Below are 26,191 nucleotides of genomic sequence, written 5' to 3'. Positions count from 1 at the left end.
GTGTTCATTCTCCCTCTCCCTCTCCCTCTTTCTCGCTTCTTTCTTCTTTCTTCTTCTTCCCTTCCAGGCAACATGTCTCACCCCAGGCCATGGCTAGGGCTTGACCATTTCAACAAAGCCCCAAAGAGAAGTCGCTACACGTACCTTGAAAAAGCTATTAAAATCCATAACTGACTTACCCTCTCCAGTTTGTTCGAGGCAAAAGGGGCAACAATGTGTGTGTGTGCGTGTGTGTGTGTGCGTGTGTGTGTGTGCGCACCTTTTTAACAACTGTAGGACTTTTGGTACACGTGCACTCGATCGGAAGTCTCCAGCAAGAGGATTTGCTGCTGATTTATTAATTTTATTTTGAGGCTGTTCAGTTTGGCTTCTCTGTATCTATTATTGACTGCCCTTTCTTTTTTTTTTTTCTTTTTGAGCAAAAATGAAGGTGTTTTATAAAAGCTTGGGTGCCAATGAGAGTTTTTATGGGAAATGTAAACAAAGCGAGATTGTCAGCATAAGAAGGAAAGGGTTGAGTTAGAGCAGTTGACATTGGCGAAATATTGTCTGTAGTACGTTAACTGGACAGCCTTTTCTGGCTGACCTCCCCCTCCCTTGCCCTCCCCTCCTTCCTCCCCCACTTCCCAAATGCGTGGTACCTGCCATCACTGCAGCTAGTTGGCGCTATGGTTAGGCTCACGCCCAATTTATTTCCTTCAGTTATATACTTTAAATGACATTTTTGTGCATTTGTAAATGCAAAGAGAAACTCACATCATCAATAAATAGCAATCTCTACTTCATTGTGTACACTGTTGGCACTTATTCGAGGGGGGGGGAGATTTTGTCTCTTCAATCAGCCTAGAATTTCTCTTTTTATTATTATAATATTATTATTATTATTATAAATAAATGGATTTTGAGTCAAATTTGTTTTTCTCACATCACCTTTTGCCAAGGAAGAAGTTGGGGAACCCCCCCGAAGGAGGTGCAGTGTATTTGTATCCCTTTAGAAACGGTTTGAGAGTAAAATCCCTTGGTTGCAGTGAGATTTACAAGCATAGTACCAACTTCCCAGAGAATTTGAAGAAGGAAAAGGCATCTGTTTTATAATTAATTTAGTTAATCTGGGAAGACATAGGAAGACAAAACAAAATAGCCTTTTAGCACTGAGGGCATGTTCACTAGCATTTAGTAAGCTGTTGACTTTGTAAAAAAATGCGGGGGGTGGGGCTTGGGAGGGGGAAGAAAACAAATTGTATATTTAACAGAGGAACATGTACAATTTAACATTTGGGGTTCCTTTGGGGGGGCGGCTGGGGGGCAGGGTGAGTCTGCAAGTGAATTTCACAGATGTCAATATTCATTGTGTGTAGTTTTATTTCAGTCCCCAGACTGCTTTTCCATTTTAGTTTGGAGCTACAAGCAGCCCCATGTGTCTTTCCTAAGTTTTTGAGTGCGGTAAAAATATAGAAGCAGCAATTTACACTCCCCCGCCCAACATTATTTCTCATTCTTTCTCTTCTTCCCCCCTCCTCCATTCCCTTCTGCCAATATTTTATTTTGTTTCTGTAGCTGCGGTGTGCAACAATTCTTCCTGTATATTGCCTTTTTTTTTCTTTTTTTGCTGGAAAAAAATGTTGTATGTTGAATAAAAATTTTCTATAAAATTTTACTTCAGTGAGTGATGGCCTGGACGTTGAAGAAGATTTCCACTCTCCTTGCAAGTTTTCTGAAGATTTTGTTTAGACAGAATCTTCTGTTTTTATTTTGCCAGTTATCCACATTTGAAATCTGGCCTTAATTTAGGGATAAGGGTAAGTGTCATCCATTCATCATATTTGAACTTTGAGCAGCATCAGTTATCTAATCCTCAAAATGAAAGGCGCTGTTCCAGATGCACTGCTGTATCTGGGTTCATACTGGTAGCAATAAAACGACTATGCAGAGCTGTGTCTGTAGCACAAAAGAGATGTGGTGGTGAAATTCATAGAGGACTGTCAAACCTCTGCAGCCAAAAAGTTCAAACTGCACTTGGGTAAATTCCAGAAACTCGGTGGGAACGCTGGTCAGTTAACCACATTCATACTGAGAACTTAATCCTGTTGTGGTGCCATTTCCACTGATTCCACCTGCTTTCTTTGCCCTCTAAACACATTTCCACGGTGGCCCATAGAATTGTACAGTTGGAAGGGACACCAGGGGTCATCTATTACAGCTCCCTGCAATGCAGGAATCACAGCTGATTGCCAGGCAGCACTCACAGACAGCATCAACTAGTAGACCTGCTTCCCAGTTTGAGAGGATGCCCAAGCTACCCTCCTCTCTCTGGACTTCTGTCCCCATTTCCACAAACTGGCCAGCCCTGCAGGGGTGCCCCTCTACACCTCTCTTTCTCCCCTAAACATCTGGATCAGAGGAGGCACTCCCACACTAGTTTATGCACCTGGCACTATCAACTCGTAATTCCTTTTCTCAGTACCGCCTTCCTGCCAGCACACATCGAAAGGGACTTCCTTCTGCCTTGCCTTCTCTCTGCTTTGATAGTTCAATGGTTTTGGAGTGGGAGCGGCATATGGAATGCTTTCCACTGCCCAAGTCTTACAGCAGGAGTGGTGGGGAGCCTTTTTTCCACTCTAGGGGGCCAGATCCTTTTTGGTCCCCCACCTCTGTGAGCCAGTTTTGACAAGCAGGTGGTACAATACAGCTACCAGTCATTTTATGGCAGGTGGACTAGGTGCCTGGGATCCACAGTGCAAAGGGACTTTTCGAGCCCTGTGCTGGGGGCTTCCAGACATCAAGCATGGAACTCCGTTGGGAAACTCAGTTACACAGTCAATCCCTGCAGAAAGCAGCTTTTCCAACCCCATTCCAGATGTCACATATTATGACAAGCGGATGCCATTTGGGGTAAACTGCATTGTGGGCCACATTGGCCAGATGTTCTCCATTTCTGCATCACTAGTTTGCACCATTATTTATGTGGTATATTTTCTGAGCGCCTCTTTTTCTTTTGCAATTCTCCCACCCACATATGATTTATGCCATGTGAAGGGCTTGACTTCTTTATCACATCTCTCTGCCCCTGGCCATGGATTTGAAAACTGGTATTTCTGGGGTACTTTTCTTTTGTTCTCTATTTCTTTTCAAGAGGCTCTCTTATTTCCCTGCTCTTTTTTAAAAAAAAATAAAAGGAAGAAAGTTCCCTCTCCGTTCCCATGTACATGTTGGGAGCTTCATGTATATGTAACACTATGTGCAGTTCAGACCTATCCAGTCCTCTTCAGGGACAGCAGAAGGCCTGTGTCCATGCTATGCCTCAACTGACACCACTCCCTGGGCTGTGAGAGTTTTGAAACGGTCTTGGCAGAGCAGGGGGGTGGGGAACTATTTTCCATTCACCTCTTGCTGGTGGCAGATGGAGCAATAGGTTTGATTTAAACTTTGTACATAGCCTAGGGCTTGCCGATCAGAAGGTTGGCGGTTCGAATCCCTGTGACTGGGTGAGCTCCCGTTTCTCAGTCCTTGCTCCTGCCAACTTAGCAGTTCGAAGGCATGTCAAAGAGCAAGTAGATAAATAGGTACCACTCTGGCGCGAAGGTAAACAGTGTTTCCATGCACTGCTTTGGTTCACCAGAAGCAGCTTAGTCATGCTGGCCACATGACCCAAAAAACTGCAGACAAACGGCGGCTCCCTTGGTCAGTAAAGCGAGATGAGCGCCGCAATCCCAGAGTTGTCTGCGACTGGACTTAACAGTCAGAGGTACCTTTACCTTTACAGTAAGCTACCTTCCAGCCATGCAAAAGCCAGAGGTTTCTAACACACAAAGAGAATCTCTTTCATCTCACCCCTCCATCAAAGTAATGAGCCATTATCACAGGTCAAAGCCCATTCTAGTGAGGTCTGTGACCTGGTGGGGGGGGGGGGGTCATGAGAAGCTCGGAAGGCTGCTTTTCGCCTGAGATTCCCCATCCCTGTGGTTAGAGTTCCAAGTAGCAACATTTTGGAGCTTTTCAAAGTTGTGTGTTTCCACATTAGATGATGTTTAATTGTGACGAAGATATTCCACATATCAAAAACATCTCAAGCACAGAGACTTTGTGCCCTCCTTGCAACGTTGTCCTTCTCTTCATAACCAGTTGTTTAAAATTCAAGCTTCTGCAATATGAATTTAATAGAAGTGCCCATAGGTGGAAACATGTAAATTTGTATTGGTTCAGAATTTAGTTATCCCAAGATAAATCAGGTTTCTAGCCCTTAAGGTTGTAAAATAGGCTTGGAAGTGTGTGTGGACAGCACCTGTGAAATCTCCAAAGCGTCTCCTAAGGAGGGGAACACCTGACCACAAGCACTGCTTAGAACACGAATTTTGCAATATTAACATGGTCTTAATCTCAGAGTACAGGCAGCCCTGTAGGCCAACTTTTACAAGGCCTTTCTTCTTTGGTCTTTCTGTGGTTATTTCCAGAACCATAAAGAAACCCCTTGTGGTGTGTGTTAATAACCCCTTTTATTACCAGATGAAGCATCCATAAAACTGCCCAATATTGTTTTTTTAAAGCTCTTTTCATTTGCCACGAATTAAAATATTTTCCCATCAGTGTTCAGTTTAGTATTTGACTCTTAGCAGGTGTGTTCCAAAGCAGTTGTGTTTAAAGAGATTTGAGCACTTTATCAAAAATCAAGATCTGCCTATATGAACTTTTTTTTGAACCCCACCCCACTCACCCCAAAAAATCCAGCCAGGCAGTGCTAACCTAGGAAGAAGTATCAATTCAAATTTAGAAAGGAATAATGGGATATTTCGATGCAGGTGGAACAGTATACTGTATTAGGAATTGCTATAACACACCCTGTTTGGGGACACTTGTTCAAAACTAGATTAGGGTGGAGGAGTGGACACTGGTGTTAAAGATTCTCTTTTATACATTGAGCCAACCAAAATGAAAAATGCAGCATGCAGAGATTTAACATGGGGTAGGATTTTTGCAACAGATAAGAACATAAGCTGAGCTTTCTGAATCGGGCCAGTGGCTCATTTAATCCATGATTCTGCTCTCACAGTGGCCAACTGGATGTCTCTGAGAAGCCTGCAAAGGACATGAGCTGAGCAGCACTTCCCTCCTTTGGGCTGCAGCAACTGGTATTCAGAAGCATTGCTGGCTCTGTGAATGCAGAGCATAGCCATCATGACTAGTAGCTGTAGGTAGCCTTCCATTTCATGAATTTGTCCAATCTTCCTTTAAAGCAGGCTTCCTCAGCCTCAGCCCTCCAGATGTTTTTGGCCTACAACTCCCATGATCCCTAGCTAGCAGGACCAGTGATCGGGGATGATGGGAATTGTAGTCTCAAAACACCTGGAAGGCTGAGGTTGAGGAAGCTGGCTTTAAAGTCATCAAGCTTGGTGGCCATCACTGCCTTTTTGGGGAGAGAGTTTGATATTTTAACTGCACTGCATGAGGAAGGGCTTCCTTTTATCTGTCCTGAAGAACCACACGTGGTTGGGTGCCATTTTGAGCAGCTCATAATCCAGGCATAGGCAAACTCGGCCCTCCAGAGGTCCTGCTAGGGATGATGGGAGTTGTAGTCCCAAAACATCTGGAGGGCCGAGTTTGCCTATGCCTGTGACGACATCTCTCCCTAACCCACCCTGAACTGCAGGGTTCCACCTCTTGAGCACCTAAAATTTATCGGCTGGTAACAGACTGGCTGCAAAAATATAAATGTAGCAAAACGAAAAGAAAAAGTGGGCATCTTCGGAATCGTACTCAAGAGTTACACATGCACACACAAATGAACTAGAAAAATAATTGAGTTAACCACAGAATCGGAATTGGAAGGGACCAAGAAGGCAATCTTGTCCAACCCTCCTGCAATACAGGAATATCTTGCTCAGTGTGCGGCTCTAACCCATGACCCTGAGTTTAAGAGTCCCATGCTCTACCAGCTGAGCCATCTCAGCTGAAACTGAATGATTTTTAAAACATCTGATTAGAATTTAGGAAATTTCATGAATAATTTATCCCAGTCAAGATGGGCTACCTCTATTAGAATTCCTGAAATACTGGCTTTAGCTGACTGTTCAGTGATGCTTTCGCCCCCAAATTAAGCTTGCAATATTGTCAATTGTGCTGCAAAAATCCAGTACGCACTGTACTAAAAATAATGAGGTGTATTGAAAACTGAAGCCTGTGGCATTGCCACTAGATGGCGCACACTCTCTTGTTCAATGACGTTCAGCAGGAAATTGGTGGGATTTGATGTCTCTCACAAAGGTACAGGAGTTGATGGTTTGGGTGTGCTAATTTATTAGCTAGCTGATGCTAAAAAGTAGCCAACTCAATCACTTGGACCAAGAATCTTGCCCTAGTTTGTACCCCTGCGAATAAGGTAAGTACACCCACAGCCTGTTAATCAGATCTCTGAACTATTTTCCTGTTTTTTATCATATGAGATGAACAGGTAGGGGCAAGTTGTTCTGTAGTAGACCGTGCTTTGCAGTGGAGAGCTTGTTTCATACTCAAAAAAGATTTGGCATGGAAAGTCTGGTTAGCTGGTTGCTCTGCTTTTTCTTTTTTTTATAATGTTTCCAGTTTTGGCTCCTGCCAGACTAACCACAACAACAACATACTTTATTTTGCATGTCAAAACAAGTCCTGTTGCTATAAAGTCTTCGCACAGTTTTGTTAGGAAGTGTTGTATAGTTAAAAATGTCGGCAAGTTCAGATTTATGCAAAGTTAATTTCTGCTGCTTCTAACTTTGCAGTCGTACATTGTTTTAGGCTTTTTCAAGGCATGTCATGAATGGTATCAGTAATCTGCACAACAGACCAGCAGAGCAGGTCCTGCATAACAATCCCTATATTTCAGGAAGGGTGAGGCATTAAGACAAAGCTGCTTTGTCAAGTTTGCGCTACAGAGGAAAGCTCCATTACCACCACTGATTTTAACAACATACCAATTTTTTTTTAATGGTTTCTTAGAATTTCTGAATAATGCGAAGGCTGCACACAGGAAAATAAAATGCCACGGAGGTACAAAAGGTGATCCAGAAACATTTCTCTTTTTTTCTAAACAATGTAACATTTCTCCTGCATAAATTACACAAAGGTCTAAAGCTTTGGTGTGCCTCCAAGTAAGGAGCTCTATAAATAGTCACAACTTCTTGTAAACTTCCTAAAACCTTTCACCATCCATTTCCAATATGCAAACAGTCTGGGAGAGAAGGAAAGAAAAGTGATTTGCTAAGCTCAGACCCTTTTCAGCCGAAGGGCCACATTCCTTCTGAGACAACCTCGAGAGGGCCACATGGCAGCAGTGGCTAGGACCAGAGGCAAAACTGGCAGATCAACAAGTGTAACCTTTGTACAGTGGTCTAATTTTTATAAACCCACACCCCTCTCTGATCCATTCAGGCAAATAAATATAGGATTTCAAGGACATATTCCAGCCAGGCAAAAAAACCAAAACAAAACGGGAATGAAGCAATGCTGGTGAAAGGTGTGGTCTGGGGAGAGTCTCGAGGGGCAGATGAAAAGACCTGGAGGGCTGCAAAACTACTTATAGTCACAGAAATAGGTGTGTTCTAAAAGGAACTTTGGATAAACGGGTGCAAAAGGTTCTTGTGCAATTTCTGAATTGGGAGTTTGTGCATGATCAACCAGGCCACGGGCTAAGAATGGCTGTGCTTGGTTCAGGGAATAAGGCTAACAAGGATGCGAGGCAAGTATGAAATCAAGGGATGCCCGATTCCAAAGCCCAGGCAAAAAGCCAAGAGGTTCTGCACACAAGCTGTTGATCAACCTACCAACAGCCTCTTCCTGCTTCATCCTTCTGGTGTCAGCAGGGGCAAAGAGACTGCAGCAACCACATTCCAGGCAAGCTTAACTGAAAAGTTGGCAGGAGTGGGAAATTGCTGAGCAATTCTGCACCCGCAACAGTCCCAAGAGTCAATGCATGAATTCACCGAAGGAAAGGAGATTCTCTTCCAGCTTGATTTCCTGCGAGTTGGCCTCAAATGGCTTTTCTTCCAGGCGTCTATAGTCTCTTGTATCGGTAGATGTGGTACCTGCATTTAGGGCAGTAATGGTCTACGTCCTTGCAACAATTCGTCATGAAAGGTATGAGGCAGCAGCCCATGCAGCCCCTGGGAGAGAGGGAAGAAAGTTTTAAATAGGTTTGTTATTATCCCTTCATCAAAAATTTGATTTCAGGACAGTTTGCAATAGTTTGACAATTTTAAAAATATAACCCCAATAACACTAATAAAACACGAGAGAGAGAAATCTCAGCAATAGAATGCTCTTTAAAAGACTGGGCAAATGAAAGGTGTTTGGTGCCCACAAGATAACTAGGTGGATGTCAGGCAAGACTCACTAGGATCTGAAAAGGCCCTCTTAAGAACAGAGGAAGCAGCCTTCTGGGTCAATGTATGTATGGTCAATGTATGTTAATATTGTCTACACTAACTGGCAGTGGCTTTGCAGAGTTTCAGGAGGTGGTGGTGGTGCGGTGTCTCCCAGCCCTACCTGGGAGATGCTTGGGATTGAACCTAAGACCTTCTGCACGCAAAGCAGGTGCTTTACCTGTAGTCCTTCCCTTTAGGAAGTTAGGATGCTGTCTTATACAGAGACAGAAACTTTCATCTCCCCTTTTTGATATCTGCCTTGCCTCTGAAGGAAGAGGCACTCTTCTGTGTGTGTTGCACGTGCATGCATTTTCCAAGGAACGAAATCTCACAAAGCTTCAAATTCAAGCAAGGTTACTTATGTTTTCCCAAATACTGCCAAATGTGGAGTGTATTATTTAGCATTCAAGAGCATCCATCCATTTGGACCATGAAGGACGGCCTCTTCCCTGCTTTCAATGGGAGAAATATGTATCTGCATTCCCAGACAGACTGTGCCTAGTGTCAGAAGGGCAGGGTCTTTCCAGGAGGACAACCAAGGACTCCCAGTGTGTTTCAGTTGTTTGCCCATGCCCACCCCTCTTTGCTGGCACCAGGCAAGCTTCTTTGCAGGGCAAGAGGACATTCACATTTCATCTAGCACTGGCCTTAATTACGGAATTACATTCTGTGTACGTACATCTCTTTGTATAGAAAAAGCACTCACCCCATCACACACACAGCACTGCAAGCTATGTATGTCAGAGTTCCCACACGATAGACGACCTCCGTCGTAATGATCTGGCGGCAGCAAGGGCAGATGGTGGACGCTGGCTTGCTTGAGAAGATTCCCGCAACCACCACCGGAGGACCAGAGTCCATTTCAACTACGAGTTGCAAAAATGAAATTGTTCTATCTGAGCATTTACCTTTGTTCCACTATCACTTCCCAGCTGCAGCCCATCCATTGAGAATACCTCCCCACGGCGTTTGTGATATAGCAGCCACTTTGAGTTGTTGGGCTAGAAGATTCTTTCCTTCACATCAAGCTCACTGGGCCAGTTACTGTCTCTCAGCCAAACCTACTTCACTGGGTGGGTGTGAGGATATAACAAGGACGGTTGGGGGACAGTTTATGCTACCTTGATTTGCTTGGAGAAAAATAATAACTTCAAAAAACCCTCCTATTGGCACCCATATGATGTGGATGTTTTCAAGTCTAAACATGGTGCTGGGTAGAGGCTTTGGCAAGGGAAAGAAGCTGTGGGGTGGGTGTGGAGCCCTATATTGCCCACAGACCAGCAGTTACTCACCTCTGGGCAGAAGGTCATTAAAACAACAATATACTGTAAATGTCAACACACCGGTCGGGGTAGGTTTGCCTACCCAGGTTTTAATCTGTTACTGAAAAGAGGACAGTGATGGTACCTGCCTAATGCCAATGAGCTGCCAAAGCCCAATTTCCTACAAGTGATGCTTTAAAAGGAAATCCCAGCTCCACAGGTTATAATGGTTGAGTGGGCATATATGGTACAAGGTGAGCCTTCAAGTTAACTGATCTCAAGCAGTTACAGGTGTGTTTTTTAAAAATATATACTAACACCTTGAATCTTGCTCAGTAAAAAATTGACAGCCAGTGCAGATAACTGAACCAGGAGTGTTATATTCTGATGGGGTCTTGATCTGGCCAGCAACTGTGCTGCAGCATTTTGCACTAACTGCAGTTTCCGGATCATGCACATGGAAATTCCCACACACAGCACATCGCAGTAATCCAATCTGTATAGGTTTCTAACACATACTTGGTCCTACTTGATCACAAGGGACATCTTGACATGAATATGGTGGTGGAGATGGACAATCGTAGCCATCGCCGCTTTTCCCATAGCCATAGCCACCTGCACCAAAAGAAAAAAACAAGCAGAAGAACCTTTAGTTGCATAGGATTTCCCAGGCAGCTTCAGCTGAGAACATATGAAGAGCCTTGCTAAATAATTGCAATATAACCCATCTGTTGTTGTTGGCATCTGTTTCGAGAGACAATGGAATGCACCTTCAGTGAAGTCACCTCCCCTGCTCAGCCTCGCTGATGTGGTCCATAGGAAAGCAGAGCAATATGTTTGGCGCCAGCTTGGCTGCTGGAGTTGCCAGAAGGAGGCGTACAAGGGAATAACCCATCGAGTGCCTGGGATAGAGTGTGGGTCATAGCTTCTGTTAGTAGTATTGAACGTGGGGCTGGCAAGTGACCAACCTTCCTAATTTAGTTTGGACTGAAGCTGCCCACTTGTGAGTGTGTTTCTGTGCATCCTATAACATTTGCCACTTGTGCATTTATGGCTGCCTACCTGATGAAGTAGAAGGTTCTGGCCAGAATGGATCTGGTGCATAGGGTTCCTGGGCGTAAGGTTCCGGATTGTATGATGACTGTTGTGGGTATGGTGATGAATATCCTGGTGCAAATGGTTCCGGCTGCTGTGCCAGGGGGATCATGGGGATCGAGACGGTCTTTTTTTGTTGCTCCATTTCTGGTGGTTTGTCTGCAAGTGATACAGCAAAGGCAAGGTCAGGGGTGGAAGCTAATATTTCACTGAATTAGGGAGAGAGGCAACATACACATAGTTTTCTACCAAGGAGATCAGGTGCAAAATCAGGACATCACCAATGTCAGATTACCCAATGTGAACATCTTTGAAACTATTGTGGTGGTTCCATAAAGTATTTCTGAAATGACACATAGGAAGTTGCTTTGTACCAAATGTGACCATTGGTTCATCTAGCTACAGTGACTGGCAGTGGCTGCCTCCAAGATTTCCATCTGGAGTCTGATGGGAGTTGGAGTCAAACATCTGGAGAGTCGCAGGTTTTCCATCCCTCTCCTAGAGCAGCCAATGCTTGGGTCCCCGGATGTTTTTGGACTACAACTCCCATCATTCATAGCAAGCAGGACCAGTGGCTGGTCTAGGGTGTGCAGCCTCAGACATCTGACTTCCACGATGTCTGGGTACCCCATCATTATCTGTTCCAGAGCAGATAATCCTCCCACCCTCTACACCAACATACAATGTAGCAAAAAATCAAAGACTCTTGTGGCATCCTAATGACATGGTTGTTGGACAATGCAACTCATTTGCAGTGCTGATGCAACTGAGAACAAGTTGCAGCTCAAGAAACCTGTGGTTTGGACCTTGCATCTGTCCTGAACGCACTATGTAGCCTTACACCAGAGCTAAATCACCTATGTGTGATGCAATTGTTTCTTCATGCCAGCAATCTTTAAGTTAATCTATGCATGCTTATGAAGCAACTTGACAATGGAGATTGTCAATACCAGGGAAGGTCCTAGGATGGAAGAAGGGACCTTCTATATGCAGAGCAGATGCTCTGCCACAGCTACATCCAGTGCTCCATCTAGCTCAGTATTGTCAACATCACTGGTCTTCAGCATCACTGGCTATGGCATGATACAAGGTGGGTCACAACAGGAGCACTACCACAGTGCAAATATATGGTAAAGGTTTAAGAAATGTGCAGTGAAAGGATAAGCCTGGGAGCTGCAGCCCTTCCTCAGTATGTAGGTTGATGAATCTAAAGCTGAATGTAAGAACATTACAAAGAGCTCTGCTGGATCAAGTCAGTGGACCATTTAGTCCAGTATGCCCTGTTCTCACAGTGGTCAAACAACATCCCAGCAGGAACCCCACAGGCAGGACCTGAGCGCTCCACATATAGAGACAGCCTAGTTCTTGAACATTTTGGCTCCTGAACAATCGAGACCCAGGAGTGACTTCCGGTTTTCGAATGTTCTTTTGGAAGCCAAACATCTGATGGGGCTTCCACAGCTTCCAATTGGCTGCAAGAACTTCCTGCAGCCAATCAGAAGCTGTGCTTTGGTTTTTGAAAGCTTTGGAAGTCGAACAGATGTCCGGAACGGATTCTGTTTGACTTCCAAGGTATGACTGTAGCTTGCTTTTACGTAACTGGGGCTTCTCTATAGGACTTATAAATTGATCACTTGCCAATATTGGCTTGCCCAAGGCTTACATGGAGATAATAATAATAATAATAATAATAATAATAATAATAATAATAATAATAATATATTATTATTATTTATACCCCGCCCATCTGGCTGGTTTTCCCCAGCCACTCTGGGCGGCTTCTAACAAAGTATTAAAATACAGTTGAGATTATGAGCCTCTCCCAACATCCTTTTTATTGCACATTCGGCAAGGTTTATGCTCATGATGTTATCGCGGTGGTTGCACAAGATCATGCATTCAATACCATTTGTACCTACAAAAGTTTTGGGGCTCCCACACTACTTCGTTTGCAAAAGATGCGTGTCCTGCTAAATTCCTGTAGCTTTTCAAACCACAAATATTTGTGGGGTGGGCAAGGGCCTTTTAGATGGCAATAATGCAGGAACAGTGAGGAAGAATCACAGAACCACTAATGTGCTGTGATTAAGGCAATCATATGTTGTAGAAGGCAAGGCATCTGATTTGTTTGTGGGGTGGTTATAAAACAGTAGGCGATCGCCCCAAGTTCCTCACAGGCTGTTTATGCAAGTCTTCATCTTATTCATTTTTTCAATACATTTCCCTGTCACTTTCTTAACCACAAAACTCTGTTTATTTTTAAGTGCAGATTTGTTATGCTAGGATATGGCAGGATGCATAAATTTGTTGAATGTTTTCTTTAAATACTAAGGTTCATTATGGTTTCACAAGATGTGTATCTCTTTAAAGGCCAGAGCAAATATTATGACCTAGTTTTACAGCTGTAAAGCAGTATAGCAGGTGCTGTTAAGTTGTGTTAATTAAGCTGTGTCAGCAATTGGGTACAGTATGTAAAAAAGCAGCATGTACCTCTCTCAGTACCCTGGTGAATGGATTGATCATATGTATAGATGTCATGTAATTTAATGTAAGAGGAGTTTTTGTTTTTGTAATTAAAGCCAAGCAAAAGTTATATTTGTGTTTCTTTGTTGTTTCCTGAATGTGAGTGGTCTCCTCAGCACGCTTTCCGCAGTGCAAGTAATCTGCTAAATACGCAACAAAATTTAGCAAAACCTAAATTTTCCCTGATATGCTTGAATTCCACTCACAGAAATGCTGACAGTCTGGAGACAGCCCACTTAAAGATAAATTAGTGAGTAATTATTCATTTAAGAAAAATCCCTCCAGCTGAATCAGGCTAGCTAGAGGCTTCTCTAACCCAACATGCTCTTTCCAAAATGACCCAACTGGATGGCTCTGGGAAGTACAAAAGCAAGACTGAAGGAGCATTTCCCCCACTTATGGTTCACAGCAAGCAGCATTTAGAGGTATACCACCTCTGATCCTGAAGGTTCTATACAGCCACTATGGACATAAGAAGAGCCTTGTTGGAGCAAGCCTATCCGGTCTGGAATCCTGCCCCCCCCCCCATGGCCAACCAGATGATCCTAAAGCAAAGCCAACAGGCAGGACATGCGTGAAACAGTAGCTCTCCCACTTAGAATCATAGAATCATAGAATCATAGAGTTGGAAGAGACCACAAGGGCCATCGAGTCCAACCCCCTGCCAAGCAGGAAACACCATCAGAGCACTCCTGACATATGGTTGACAAGCCTCTGCTTAAAGACCTCCAAAGAAGGAGACTCCACCACACTCCTTGGCAGCAAATTCCACTGTCGAACAGCTCTTACTGTCAGGAAGTTCTTCCTAATGTTTAGGTGGAATCTTCTTTCTTGTAGTTTGGATCCATTGCTCCGTGTCCGCTTCTCTGGAGCAGCAGAAAACAACCTTTCTCCCTCCTCTATGTGACATCCTTTTATATATTTGAACATGGCTATCATATCACCTCTTAACCTCCTCTTCTCCAGGCTAAACATGCCCAGCTCCCTTAGCCGTTCCTCATAAGGCATCGTTTCCAGGCCTTTGACCATTTTGGTTGCCCTCCTCTGGACACGTTCCAGTTTGTCAGTGTCCTTCTTGAACTGTGGTGCCCAGAACTGGACACAGTACTCCAGGTGAGGTCTGACCAGAGCACCTCACCTGAAGCAGAACTTGGGATTCCCAGGAACTGGTCTTCAAAGGCACCATCATAATCATTAATACAGGGGGAAATAATTCTACATAACCTCAACGCAGAGCAAATGCATGCTGCACTGGTTCACATTCCTTTCCCCCTGCCCCTGTGAGGAAACAAGCTAAAGTCCCCAATGGCCTAGGGAGGCTTCCTCAACCTTGCCCCTCCAGATGTTTTTGGCCTACAACTCCCATGATCTCTAGCTAGCAGGACCAGTGGTCAGGGATGATGGGAACTGTAGTCTCAAAACATCTGGAGGGCTGAGGTTGAGGAAGCCTGGCCGAGGGCTACCTGCCTAGATGAAAGGGGAGGGGCAGGACAGAGAGGCAAGAGGCTCTGAGCCCGGCTTCGGCTGGGGAGGGCGGGATATAAATAAAATTTTATTATTTAATATTATATTGCCCCATGAGATCACTATGTGCAATGAAGCCAGAAATAGACTTGCCTGTCATTACAGATACCTCTCCTCCTCCAGTGGGAGGAGAACATCACTCAGGCCCCATATGCACTATGCATTAAAAGCAATATCATACCACTTTGAACCGTCACGGCTTCTGCCCAATTATACCAATTATACCGCTGTAGGTGCTGAAAAGTGTTGATGCCCATTCTCCCAGAGCTTCAGTTTCCGGAATGGTTTAGCAATCAATCCATCTTCCCAGGAAACTCTGGGAAATGGAGCTAGCTGCCTGAAGGGAACAGGAATCCCCTAGCAACTTTCAGCATCCTAAGCAAACTACAGTTCCCAAGATTCTTTGAGGAAGCCATGATAGTTTAAAGTGGTACAATGATGCTTTAAATGTAAAGCTCAGATGGGGCCTTAGTGGAAGGGGTATGTGCTTTGCACAGGCATGAACCTTGTTCTGTCCTGTCTTCTCCAGTTAAGGAACCCGTAGCAGCAAAGAGATGGGGTGAAACCTCTGTGGGAGGTCTTGGAGAGTCATTTTCAGTTAGGGTGGACAATACTGAGCTGGATGGACCAATGGCGTGACTCTGCAGAAGGCAGCTTGTGTCAATTCATTCCTGCAACTTGGGATGTGAGGAGTAGCAGCTATTCTCATCCCATCGAGTGTTCACCGCTATCAGCACTGCTTCTGTTTCACTGCGGTTTGTTTCCGCTAAAAGTAGTCTGCTTCACAATTCACTATGGCCAAAGCTGGCATAATTAATAACTGTGTAATCAATTTCAATGCATTTCAATTTCAGTGTAATGTATTGTCAATGCAGACAACGACACACAATTATTTACATAACATTTGTGGACTTAAAAAAGCAGTAGCAGCAAATACCACTTGTATTTGCTTGCATGATTTCTATTCCTGACCTCCAAACATGGAACCTGTAGCAATTTCTACTCCTCTTTCCGCCTCTAATGGAGTTCTCCAATAGTCTTACCTCCAACCCACCAATCAGGGTGCCCTTTCACTTCTCCTCTCTCTCTATTGGATGACTACCAGTTTCTAGTGTTTCCAGATGGAGAAAAATATTTCTTTGTCAAATTTCTCAGATTTGATACACCTTTTGGTCATGTCCTTCTTTCCTGTCTTTTTTCCAAACTGAAAAGCCCCGAACGCTGTCCAACTTTCTTCATACGAAAGATGTGCCAACCCCCTGGTAAATTTGGTTGCTTTTTTGGAAACTTTTCCATCTATTTTTCTCCAAGGAGCTCAAAGCGCTACATGGTTCTCCCCCTCCTCATTTAATCCCCACAGTCCTGTGAGGTAAATTAGGCTGAGAGGCATTGACTAGTCCTAGGTCACCCATTGAGCTTCATGGCCAAGTGATGATTTGAACCCTGGTCTCCCAGGCCTAGTCCATACCCCAACTCAGACCTTTCCAAACTGTCTTCACACATTAGTGTGCCGGCTGCCGTATGTAGGTGTGTTGCGCAAATTATCCATGTGCTCCTCCCGGGGCTGGAAAGGGATTAATTTAACCTCAGGTTTGCTAGTAAAATTGAATTAAAAAGGTAAAGGTAGCCCTGCCCATATGGGCCAGTCGTGCCCGACTCTAGAGTTGTGCGCCCATCTCACTTAAGAGGCCGGGGGCCAGCGCTGTCTGGAGACACTTCTGGGTCACGTGGCCAGCGTGACGAAGCTGCTCTGGCGAGCCAGCACCAGTGCAGCACACAGAAACGCTGTTTACCTTCCTGCTATAAAGTGGTACCTATTTATCTACTTGCAATTTGGGGTGTTTTCGAACTGCTAGGTGGGCAGGAGCTGGGACCAAAAGACGGGAGCTCAACCCGCCGCGGGGATTCGAACCGCTGACCTTACGATCGGCAAGTCCTAGGCACTGTGGTTTTACCCACAGTGCCACCCTAGTAAATTGAATTACTGTGTCACAAAATGATGCATGTCTAAAAGGTGTCACCAGCATGAAAAGTTTGTAGCTCTAAACACTACAACACCACTTTTGAGGTGAGGCATCCACAACTGTCCCTTGTTATTCCAAGTGTGGCTGCACCATAGATTCATATCAGAAGTTAAAAGCCAAGTTTAAGAATTCCAATTAATCCTCCACCATCTGTTCCAGTTTTATGTCTTTTCAAATATGACTTTACAAGCTGGTAAAGCTGGCAACTTTTTCTTTTCTTAAGAAAGACTTAAGCTTAAGTCTTCATGACAATTTAAGCTAGGGTTGCCATATTTCAAAAAGTGAAAATCCCCCCATATTTCCGCCCGGACACTGTTTCTGATGGACAATGGCTGGCTATGTCCAGAAAATTCTAGACGTATGGCAACCCTAAATTAAGCCATTATGGAGCTGGTTGAATCACCATGTCTCAACTTTGTAAGATATGAATGAACCTTTTCCCAGCACAGGCAGACTCTTCTCTCTTTGTGCGAGCCACAATTTAATCAGGAAAGCCTTTAATAAATCGTAGTTTTCATTTTCATCCAAACTGGGAAGCTCTGGTTACCAGCTTTGGAACAAGTCAGGGTATTAAACCAACTTCAACTTTTGGCTTTAACATCCTGACTTGTTTTGAAGCTGGTAACCAAAGTTTCCCCATTTGGGCAAAATGGGGGAAACTTTGTTTAATTGACAACTTTCTTGGTTCTCCGAAAGGTGGGTGCACAGGAACTGCAGGCAGGCATAGAAAAGTCTTGTACATACCTTGGCTGAATAAACTGAGATATGGTCATCCAAACATAGCTTGGGAATAAAATCCCATCCTAGCAAAGTCTTGCACTGCTGCTGTTAGCCCACATGTCATAAACCAAGGATGGGGAACCCTGTGTCCCTCCTCTCCCAGTATGGCCAGTGCTCATGGGAGCTGCAGCCCAAGACCTCCTCTTGGGAATTCCAGTGTGAACTACCTGGAGTTTCATCACAGAACATTATTCAGCCAAGATCTGAATGACAGATTTTCTCACGCATACACCCCTATGTGGCAGGAGCAAAGAAGCCAGGAAGCTGCCAGTTTTTCCCATTTCACCCAAACTGGGAAACTATGATTGCCAGTTTCGGAACAAGCCAGGATGTAAAGCCATAAGCTGAAGTTGGTTTAATATCCTGACTTGTTCTAGATCTGTTGACCATAGTTTCCCAGTTTGGATGAAACTGCAAACTATGGCTTATTAGAGGCTTTTCTGATTCAATATATTAAAATAAACAAAACACAGCCCTAATATATACAGATATAAAGAACTAACATTTACCCTCATCTAGCATTTAGAAGAGACTCATCTATGATTTGCTTAGGAATCTCTGCCAAGTGGTCGATCTGTTGATGGTGTTGTATCAATTCTGACAAACCTCACACCTTGGGGGGATTGTATCCAATGCTAGTCCTATTCAGAGTAGACCCACTGAAATGAATGGACAAGGTTAGCTTTGCTCCATTCCTTTCAGTGGGTCTACTCAGAGTAAAACGTAGTTAACTATTGCTTTCATTGCTGCACCTTCTGTTTCATTTCCCCACCAACTCAATGGAACACCAAACTTAACTACCAAGGAAATTCCATACCTCAGTAGACTGTGAACAAGATGAGACGACCAGTTTCCCCTCCCAAAATTTCCAATCACTTTAGCCTCAGGTTGGATGCTGTCGTTGTCCCAGGGAAGGGGAAGAGCATGGTGTTGCCCTTGTAGAGATGAGGATGCTGACAGATGGCTTATCCCAGTTTAAAATGACAGGAAGGGACTGTTGGCAGGTAGGTAGGCAGGTAGCATTTAATTACCCCCCCCCAGGTTAGCCAAGTGCTCCAGCCTCCTCCTCCATACACTTGGCTTGTTGCAAACATCCAATTAAGGAATGTTGGGGAACAAGTTTGCTGGGAGGGCTAGGATGTGGCTCATTCATCCCATGCCAGCTATTTGGGTTCATGCTTGACATGGAAGGTAATTGAAGATAATCCCCGGAGCATTTGCTCAAGGCTTTCTTTAAACAGAAGAACCACAACACGGAAAGGTGTTCACTATTATTAGATCAACACAGGCACAAGTCCAAGGCCTGACCCGCTTGCCCTTCCACCCTCCTGGGCAAATTCCATTTCAAAGTTCACTCACGCAGAAAGCATCTTCTTTAGCTTAAAGAGTGGCCAGGGCTCCTCAAAACTTAGAAACAGAACACCCAGTGGAGTACGGGTTTTCTTTTTTAATGACATCTCGTGATACAACCTAGGTAAAGGTAAAGGGACCCCTGACCATTAGATCCAGTCGTGGCCGACTCTGGGGTTGCGGCGCTCATCTCGCTTTACTATCCGAGAGAGCCGGTGTACAGCTTCCGGGTCAAGTGGCCAGCATAACTAAGCCGCTTCTGGCAAACCAGAGCAGTGCACAGAAACGCTGTTTACCTTCCCGCCAGAGCGGTACCTATTTATCTACTTGCACTTTGACGTGCTTTCGAACTGCTAGGTTGGCAGGAGCAGGGACCGAGCAACGGGAGCTCACCCCATCACGGGGATTCGAACCGCTGACCTTCCGATGGGCAAGTCCTAGGCTCTGTGGATTAACCCACAGCGCCACCCTACAGAGGTGTAAATGTGTCACTTGATTGGTTTTACAGTTTTGAAGTTAACTTTTTATGGTCCTGACACACAAATGGCTTACTTTCGAAGTCCCCATCCCCCCAAGGGATATTCCGCATTGACAGGAAACATTTAAAACACTTTGATAACTTTAAACAGCCATGGCTTCCCCTAATGAATTCTGGGAAGTGTAGTTTGTTAAGGGTGCTTGGAGTTCTTAGGAGACCCGCTATTCCCCTCCAAGAGCTACCATTTCCAGAGTGGTTCAGCAGTCACTCCCTCTTCTCACAAAACCCTGGGAATTGTGAGAGGGGAGCAGAGGTCTCCTAACCATTCTCAGCACCCTTTAACAAACTACAGATCACATTTTTTGGAGGGGAGGGAAACTGTGACTGCTTAAAGTGGTGTTGCAGTGCATTAAATGCCTTGTTCCTCACTCTGCTGAGGTGCATTATCTTTCCATTCAAATAATAGTAATTGAGATGGATCATATTGAGTCATATGCAGAAGAGACTCATTAAAATGTATGGACATGGATGACTTAGATCTGTTAATGGGCTTATTCTAAGTAGAACTTAGCTGAATGCAACCTATTATTAGGGTTAGGGTTAGGGTTTGGGTTTGGACAAAGCAAAAACCAAACCAGCTTGATTCAGGCAAAACAGGACTTTTGTTGAGTTGGGTTAAGAAAGCTACAGGTCGGGTCAGGTTGCTCAGAGTAATCCAAGGCTGTCAAGGGACAGGGTCTTGGGTGTGAGGTGAGAAGAAGATGGAACATAGAATAATAGAATTGTAAGGGACCCTGAGGGTCGTCTAGTCCTGCCCCCTGAAATAAAGGAATCTTTTTGCTGAACGTGGAGCTTGACCTCCTGACCTTGAGATGACGAGTCTCGTGCTCTACTGACTGAGCTATCCCAAATGTGCAGAAGCAGGTTGAGTCCTGCTCTCTTCAGTGAGGACATGGGGATGCAGCCCCCCCTCCTTTACTCTCTCAGCCACATAGTTAATTAGACTTTAAAAAAAAATACTAATGAAACATTAGCTTCAGCCCCTGAATCAATTTGGGACTGGATCTGAGTCAAGTAAGCTCCAGATTGTGTGTGCTTGTGTGTTTGGAGGGCAGGGTTGAATTTCCAAACACTTTTCAGCCACAACTGGTGCTATGGGATACATACAAGGTTGGGGAATCCAAGCTATAATTCCCACAGAGGAGCCTGATTAAAGCTCATCTACGGGTGTAGGAGTCCAATGCGTTCAGGTGGAAGCAAAGTCCCAGGAAACCGATGAGCTTTTGTTGGGAGAGCAACTCCCAATAAAGAAACGACTGAACAAAGAAACAGGAAACCAGTGAACATCACATCCATTCTCCGTTTCCTGTGGGAATCCAACAGTAACTGAACTGTAGAATGAAAACATAGTCCCATGACTTGCAGCTGCTGCTCAGTGAGGGAAACAGAAACCAACATTCTCAACCGGGCTTCCAGCTCCCAAAGCAAATCCTAACTCCTGGCAAACCGTTAAAACTTCGTCCTCACTGGATATGAGATAAAGAAGGGATTAAGATCTCCAGGTTCTATCTTATTAATCAATGAAAGCCAGTGTGGCTTAGTGGTTAAAGTGTCAGATTAGGGCCTGGGAAAGACCAGGGTTCAAATCCTCACTCGGCCATGAAGTTCACTGGGTGGCCTTGGCCCATTCGCTGCCTCTCAGCCTAACCTACCTCACAGGGTTGTTGTGGGGACTAAATGAGGATGGAGAGAATCGTGTACGCCAACTTGAGCTCTTTGGAGGAAAACAGTGGGCTATAAAGGCAATAAAATAAATAAATGGCCGCAAATATCATTTCTGTCAGAATGCTCATGAGCCACTGCCTGTTCATGTAAAAGCGCTAAACTGGCAATAATGGACAAACTGACAGTTGCAGCTTTGAAGAGAAAGGGCTGGACTAGATGATTCCTTGGTTCCCTTCTGTGATGAGGAAACAATATATTTTCAGGGAGATGTTTTGTGGGCTATTGGAATGAGCCATATGGAAACTAAAGACTGGAGAGACTATTTAGCAAACAATTACTTCACTTTTGTTCACTATTGTATTATATGTTTTTGAGCAAATATGATTATGATTGTGATTATTTATTGAATTTATGTACCATTTATATACACAGAGGGGGATCTTTCCTCCATAATGAATCATAGACTCATAAAATCATCAAGTTTTTTCACAGCTTGCTCACTGTGGCTTGTTGCTCACCCGCAACAACTTGCCAGGAATCTTCCAGAAAGCTTCCTCGTTCCTGACTCCTGTTGCTCAGATGTGTTTGTATCACAAATGATGGTTTTATGGGAGGTTGTATTTGCTCAAACTCATCCATCCAGAGGCAGGCTATGCCTTTACTGTAGTAGCTTGATTATATCCAGGCTTGGAAAGTTTCGACTGTCTTTAATTAATGTGGGTTTTCTGATGGCTTTGAAAGGAACAACCTGAGATTCACCCTCTCAGGTACATGCACCTTTGTGGGAAACCCTGTTTTGTTTTGAACTTGTTGGGAGTTTTCTGTTATCTTTTGGCTGGGGCTCCTATCAAGAAGGGCTTGCATGGGCTTTGGTGTGGGTCCTTGCTTCTTATCTCATGGGCTGCAAAAAGATTTATTGTTCAAGCAATTAGGTGGTTGCAACACTGCTGTCTGTCCTGTTTACAGACCAATAAAAAGGCTTAAAGAAAGCTTACGCCCATTGTGGAAAAACAAAGCAGGTGGAAGCCCTCTACATCATGGATAGGCAAACTAAGGCCTGGGGGCCAGATCCGGCCCAATTGCATTCTAAATCCAGCCCACGGACGGTCTGGGAATCAACGTGTTTTTACGAGTAGAATGTGTCCTTTTATTTAAAATGCATCTCTGGGTTATTTGTGGGGCATAGGAATTTGTTCATTTCTCCCCCGTTCAAAATATAGTCTGGCCCCCCACAAAGTCTGAGGGACAGTGGACTGGCCCCCTGCTGAAAATTTTGCTGACCTCTGCCTACATGTTTAAAGGCACATCTGTGTGTACATTTAATTTTTTTAAAAAGCATTTGTTTGGATCTTGGGACCTATGCTAATATGGCAGATTTTGTAATGGGGAAGCTCAGTCATAGGACATCTGCTTTGCATGCAGAAGGTCCCTGGTTCAATCACCATCATCTCTTGGTAGAGGTGGGAAGAAGCTCTGCCTGAAACTGTAGAGGGCTGCTGCCAGCCAGGGTAGACATTACTGAACTAAATGGTCTGACAGCTTTCAGTGTTTTTAACTCCAAATCCACCTCTCTGTATCCCATACTAGTCCTGCTCAGAGTAGGCCCACTTAATGGACATGGCTAACTTAGGTCCATTAATTTCAATGGGGTTTCTCTGAGTAGAACTTAGTTGGCTTCACCCCATCATTTATCAGGTCTGGGAAAAGCACAACTCAAAGGTGAAAACTATGTGGATCTTCAGATGCCATAATTCCTGACCTTTAGCCATGCTGGCTGCCTGTATCTGGGACCCAGTGACACCTGAAGGGACACAGATGTTCTCCACTCCTGACAAAAAGTTACTTGGTTAAGAGGGCAAAGCACCCATCAGTACTCATGCTGCATAATGTCAGCCACAGTTTTCTCCTTGCTGAAGGAAGGTCAACAAAAGCCAGGCATTGCTGTTCCATTGGGCCACCTTGGGTGGGTTTATGAATCAGCTGTTGCGTGGCGAGTTCCCGCCCCCCACCAGGATAAATAAAGACACGAGACAATGTAAATTGAAGTTAATTGGGCGAATTAGGCCACAACTTTATTGAATTCAGGAATGAGAGGCATTGGCTTAGGCATTGGTCCTATCGACTATCCGGCTCCAGCCCATTTGCTGGAGACACGGGGAAGGGTTAACACTTTATCGGGGGAGTCTCCTGCCAAGGCACGTCGACTAGGAGCTCCCCCGGGTCACCGCTTTGGGGCGTGCCTTTGGCCCACACCTCCATAGGCTTCGGACAGGGCCACGCCCCCCGGAGTCCTTTAACGGAGCACCCTTGGCTCGCTGGGGGGAGGTGATGGCGTTCCTCCCCCCCCACATCCTCTTAACCCCTTCTTACCAATGCCTACCGCCAAATGCCGAGAAGTTGTGACGAGTTGCTACGAGGTAGGCGAAAAACCAAAAGGCCGCAAATTGCCGATTGGGAAAAATTCCTACCATGCCCCTTGCGGCGACAGACCGAAGTCCATAGCAAAGTCAAAGACCTACCTAAAGCATACCTAAAGGGAGGGAGGGTGGGAAAACGTGAGGGCTAGCCGGCGAAAAGAGGGCGAGCCCCCTCCGTGCTGGCTCTAAATAGGGCAAACTACGCCCCCAGCCAGCCAGCTGATTGGCTGGCTGGGGGGGGGAGCGCCCCGGCCGGGATTCCCTTGGTCTCGCGGGGGCTGGGACCAGCCCCCGCTCATGTGGGGTGGGCGTGAAGCCCGCAACCCCACCTCCTGGGCAGGCTGGAAGTGGCTGAAGATCACAGATTGATTTATTGTGCTTTTCCCCTTCCTGGAACCATGCTTGGACTTCTTGAAAATTGTCATTGGAATCAGTTCTCCCAACCGGTTTAAAAAGAAATCAATATAAAGTTCTGAAGCAACAGCAGGTAAACAAATTGGGCTGTAATTATTGCTCATGATGATTATTGTCCTTTTCCAATTTTATCATCCCTCTGGAATCTTTACTGCGGGTGCTTGCACAAGAAGGCCCTTTCATGTCCACGAGAGCTCACCAGTTCGTGCCTCATTCAAGAAGTTTTCTCAGCGCTGGTCCCTGGAATGGGAGGCAGAGACCATCTCACCTTTTGCCCCAGCCAGCAGCAAACCATGTTAGCAGAGCTTTGCCAGGGTGAGGTTCAGATCACCCTCCAAGAGTGTTGAAATTTTAAGCCCTAGAGCTGAAATTCGAGCTTCAGGTAGCTGTGCATTGTGTATTAATGTTGTGTATCTATAACATCAACAAGTTGTCGGGTCATGTACGGATTATACTTCTCACAAATAGTTACTGGGGCCAACCCTACCATTTAGATGACGTGGAATGAGGTGAGCGGCAGCAACCTGGCTGTTTATTAAGGACATCAGAAGAGCATGGCTGCCTGATCAGGCCAATGGTCCATCGAGTTCACAGGTGCACCTGTGATTAGTAGTTATTGATATGCTTCATCAAAGTGCTCTAATTCTCACTTAAAGCCACCCAGGTTGGTGGCCGTCACTCCCTCTTGTGGCATTGAATTCCATAGTTTGGTTATGCATTGTGCAAAGGACCACCCTGAAGGACCATGCAGTGCTTAGCTTCATTGGATGACCCTGTTAGGTTCTAGGCCTGTGAGAGAGGGAGAAAAAACGGTGGAATGGCTCAGTCAGTAGAGCTTGAGACTTTTCATCTCATGATCATGGGTTCGAGCCCAGTGTTGGGCAAAAAAAGATTCCTGCATTGCACTAGATTGTTAGATTTCTGTTATGCCACTGTGCAGGTTTTGGAGTCACAAGACTCTGTTGACATTCCAGACTGTTGGAAACCTCACGGGAGACGGATGTTGATGTTACTGGTTTCCTGTTTCTTTGTTTCCTGTTATTCTCTGTCTCTCACAGAGAGCAGATGCATATTCTTTTCTGTCCTGAGTAGTTAGAAATAAACGTAGCAATGTAGCACACATTTCTCACTCTTCTGCTGCTGTTCGGGTACTCTGCGGAATGGGGAGCGTGCCTGAAGCCTCATTAAGGGCTTAGGTCGTTAATCACCATTGGAGCAGAGGTTGATGGATTCCAAAGATACGACGAGGAGGAGAGCCATTACAGCTCGGTCGTACGGAAGCTCCGGCATAGATGACCCTCAAGATCCCTCCCAACTCTACAGTTCTATGATTCTAACTTCTCTCTGTCTGTTTGTCTCTCTGTCTGCTTTCTCCACACACGTAACTGCAAAAGCACGGTTTAAACATCTCCCCATTCTTTTGGAAAGCTCCAGCCATTCCCAACTGTTGGAAGATAGAGCCAATCTGGCTATTTAGCTTGTCCACCCCAACCCCATTCCCCCCCAAACTAGCTTTCTGTTTTGGATGCAGAGGAGGATTCTGTCCCATTGCCAGTGTTGGAATCAGATTCATCTGCCCATCTGAATGGGGAAGGGGGACCATTTTGTTCTTCTGCTAGACAGAATAATGCCATAAGCCAATCCTGAAAACCTTTGACAGCTGGGAAAGAGTGACCCCACATTGGCTCTCATATGCGGCCAAAAAACCCTGTTCCTGTGCCTCCTTCTTATGTGATATCAAATGCCTTACAGGATTGTTGGCATGGTTCTAGTGGGAATGCCCGCTGGACTGACGTTTTTGAGGAATATATATATTTTTAATTAAATGCCCCATTCCAGCCTCCCCACAACTTGCTGTTTTTGAACTTACGGGATGATCAAACAGTAATTTTCTGATCTAAGGAACTTATCATGTGAGTGCTGGCTGCAGCGAGATCTTCTTTGCAATAGAAAACACTGCAGAACTTAAATTTTCTGTGGTACAAGAATATGTGGACTCTGGCTATTGCAGAGAAAATAACTCACCAATGATGCATTTCTAAGGGTAAGGAAGATCCAGAACTTTCCTACGCCATTTCGTGGGATTCCATTTCTTACTTGTCGGATTCAGATATCCACATGTCTCTTCCCCCACCAATGGATTTAATGATGAGTCTTGCTGCTTTTATTTTCCTACATAATCTGCTGTCTATTTATTTGTACGGATCCT

General features: G+C 44.8%; 2 protein-coding genes across 8 annotated transcripts in view; one reads left to right on the top strand and one right to left on the bottom strand.

The window, feature by feature from the left end:
* Positions 1-1,657, top strand: part of USP7 (ubiquitin specific peptidase 7) — an 80,549-nt gene extending 78,892 nt beyond the window's left edge. For all 6 annotated transcript variants that reach the window (XM_081887376.1, XM_081887377.1, XM_081887375.1 and 3 more), the window contains one exon: positions 68-1,657. In XM_081887376.1, the coding sequence (XP_081743502.1) occupies positions 68-174 (107 nt within the window). In that variant the 3' untranslated portion in view covers positions 175-1,657. The remainder of the gene's footprint in view (positions 1-67) is intronic.
* A 5,270-nt stretch (positions 1,658-6,927) lies between these two features.
* LOC309356422 (lipopolysaccharide-induced tumor necrosis factor-alpha factor homolog) lies at positions 6,928-18,602 on the bottom strand. Of its 2 annotated transcripts, none has more exons than XM_081887859.1 (5): positions 18,416-18,602; positions 10,715-10,906; positions 10,172-10,267; positions 9,097-9,256; positions 6,928-8,129 (listed from the first exon to the last, which is right to left on the bottom strand). In XM_081887859.1, exons 2-5 carry the CDS (start codon positions 10,890-10,892, stop codon positions 8,021-8,023), a joined length of 543 nt encoding a protein of 180 aa, XP_081743985.1. In that variant the 5' UTR covers positions 10,893-10,906; positions 18,416-18,602; the 3' UTR covers positions 6,928-8,020. The 2 variants fall into 2 exon arrangements, with proteins under 2 accessions (XP_081743985.1, XP_081743984.1); XM_081887858.1 differs by lacking the exon at positions 18,416-18,602 and adding an exon at positions 18,108-18,239.
* Positions 18,603-26,191: the final 7,589 nt, after the last annotated feature.

The sequence above is a fragment of the Podarcis melisellensis genome, assembly GCF_964234715.1.
Source record: "Podarcis melisellensis genome assembly, chromosome: 14".
Lineage (NCBI taxonomy): Eukaryota > Metazoa > Chordata > Lepidosauria > Squamata > Lacertidae > Podarcis > Podarcis melisellensis.
The sequence above is the reverse complement of the archived record's forward strand: the minus strand, read 5'-3'. Positions and strand labels throughout refer to the sequence as shown.

Excerpts from the sequence above, each read along its gene's own strand:
- LOC309356422 (XM_081887858.1), bottom strand. Across the intron at positions 9,257-10,171 it reads TTGTGATCAAGTAGGACCAA|TTGAAATGGACTCTGGTCCT; the intron begins GTATGTGTTAGA and ends TGCAACTCGTAG. Across the intron at positions 8,130-9,096 it reads AGTGCTGTGTGTGTGATGGG|GGGCTGCATGGGCTGCTGCC; the intron begins GTGAGTGCTTTT and ends CCTCTCTCCCAG.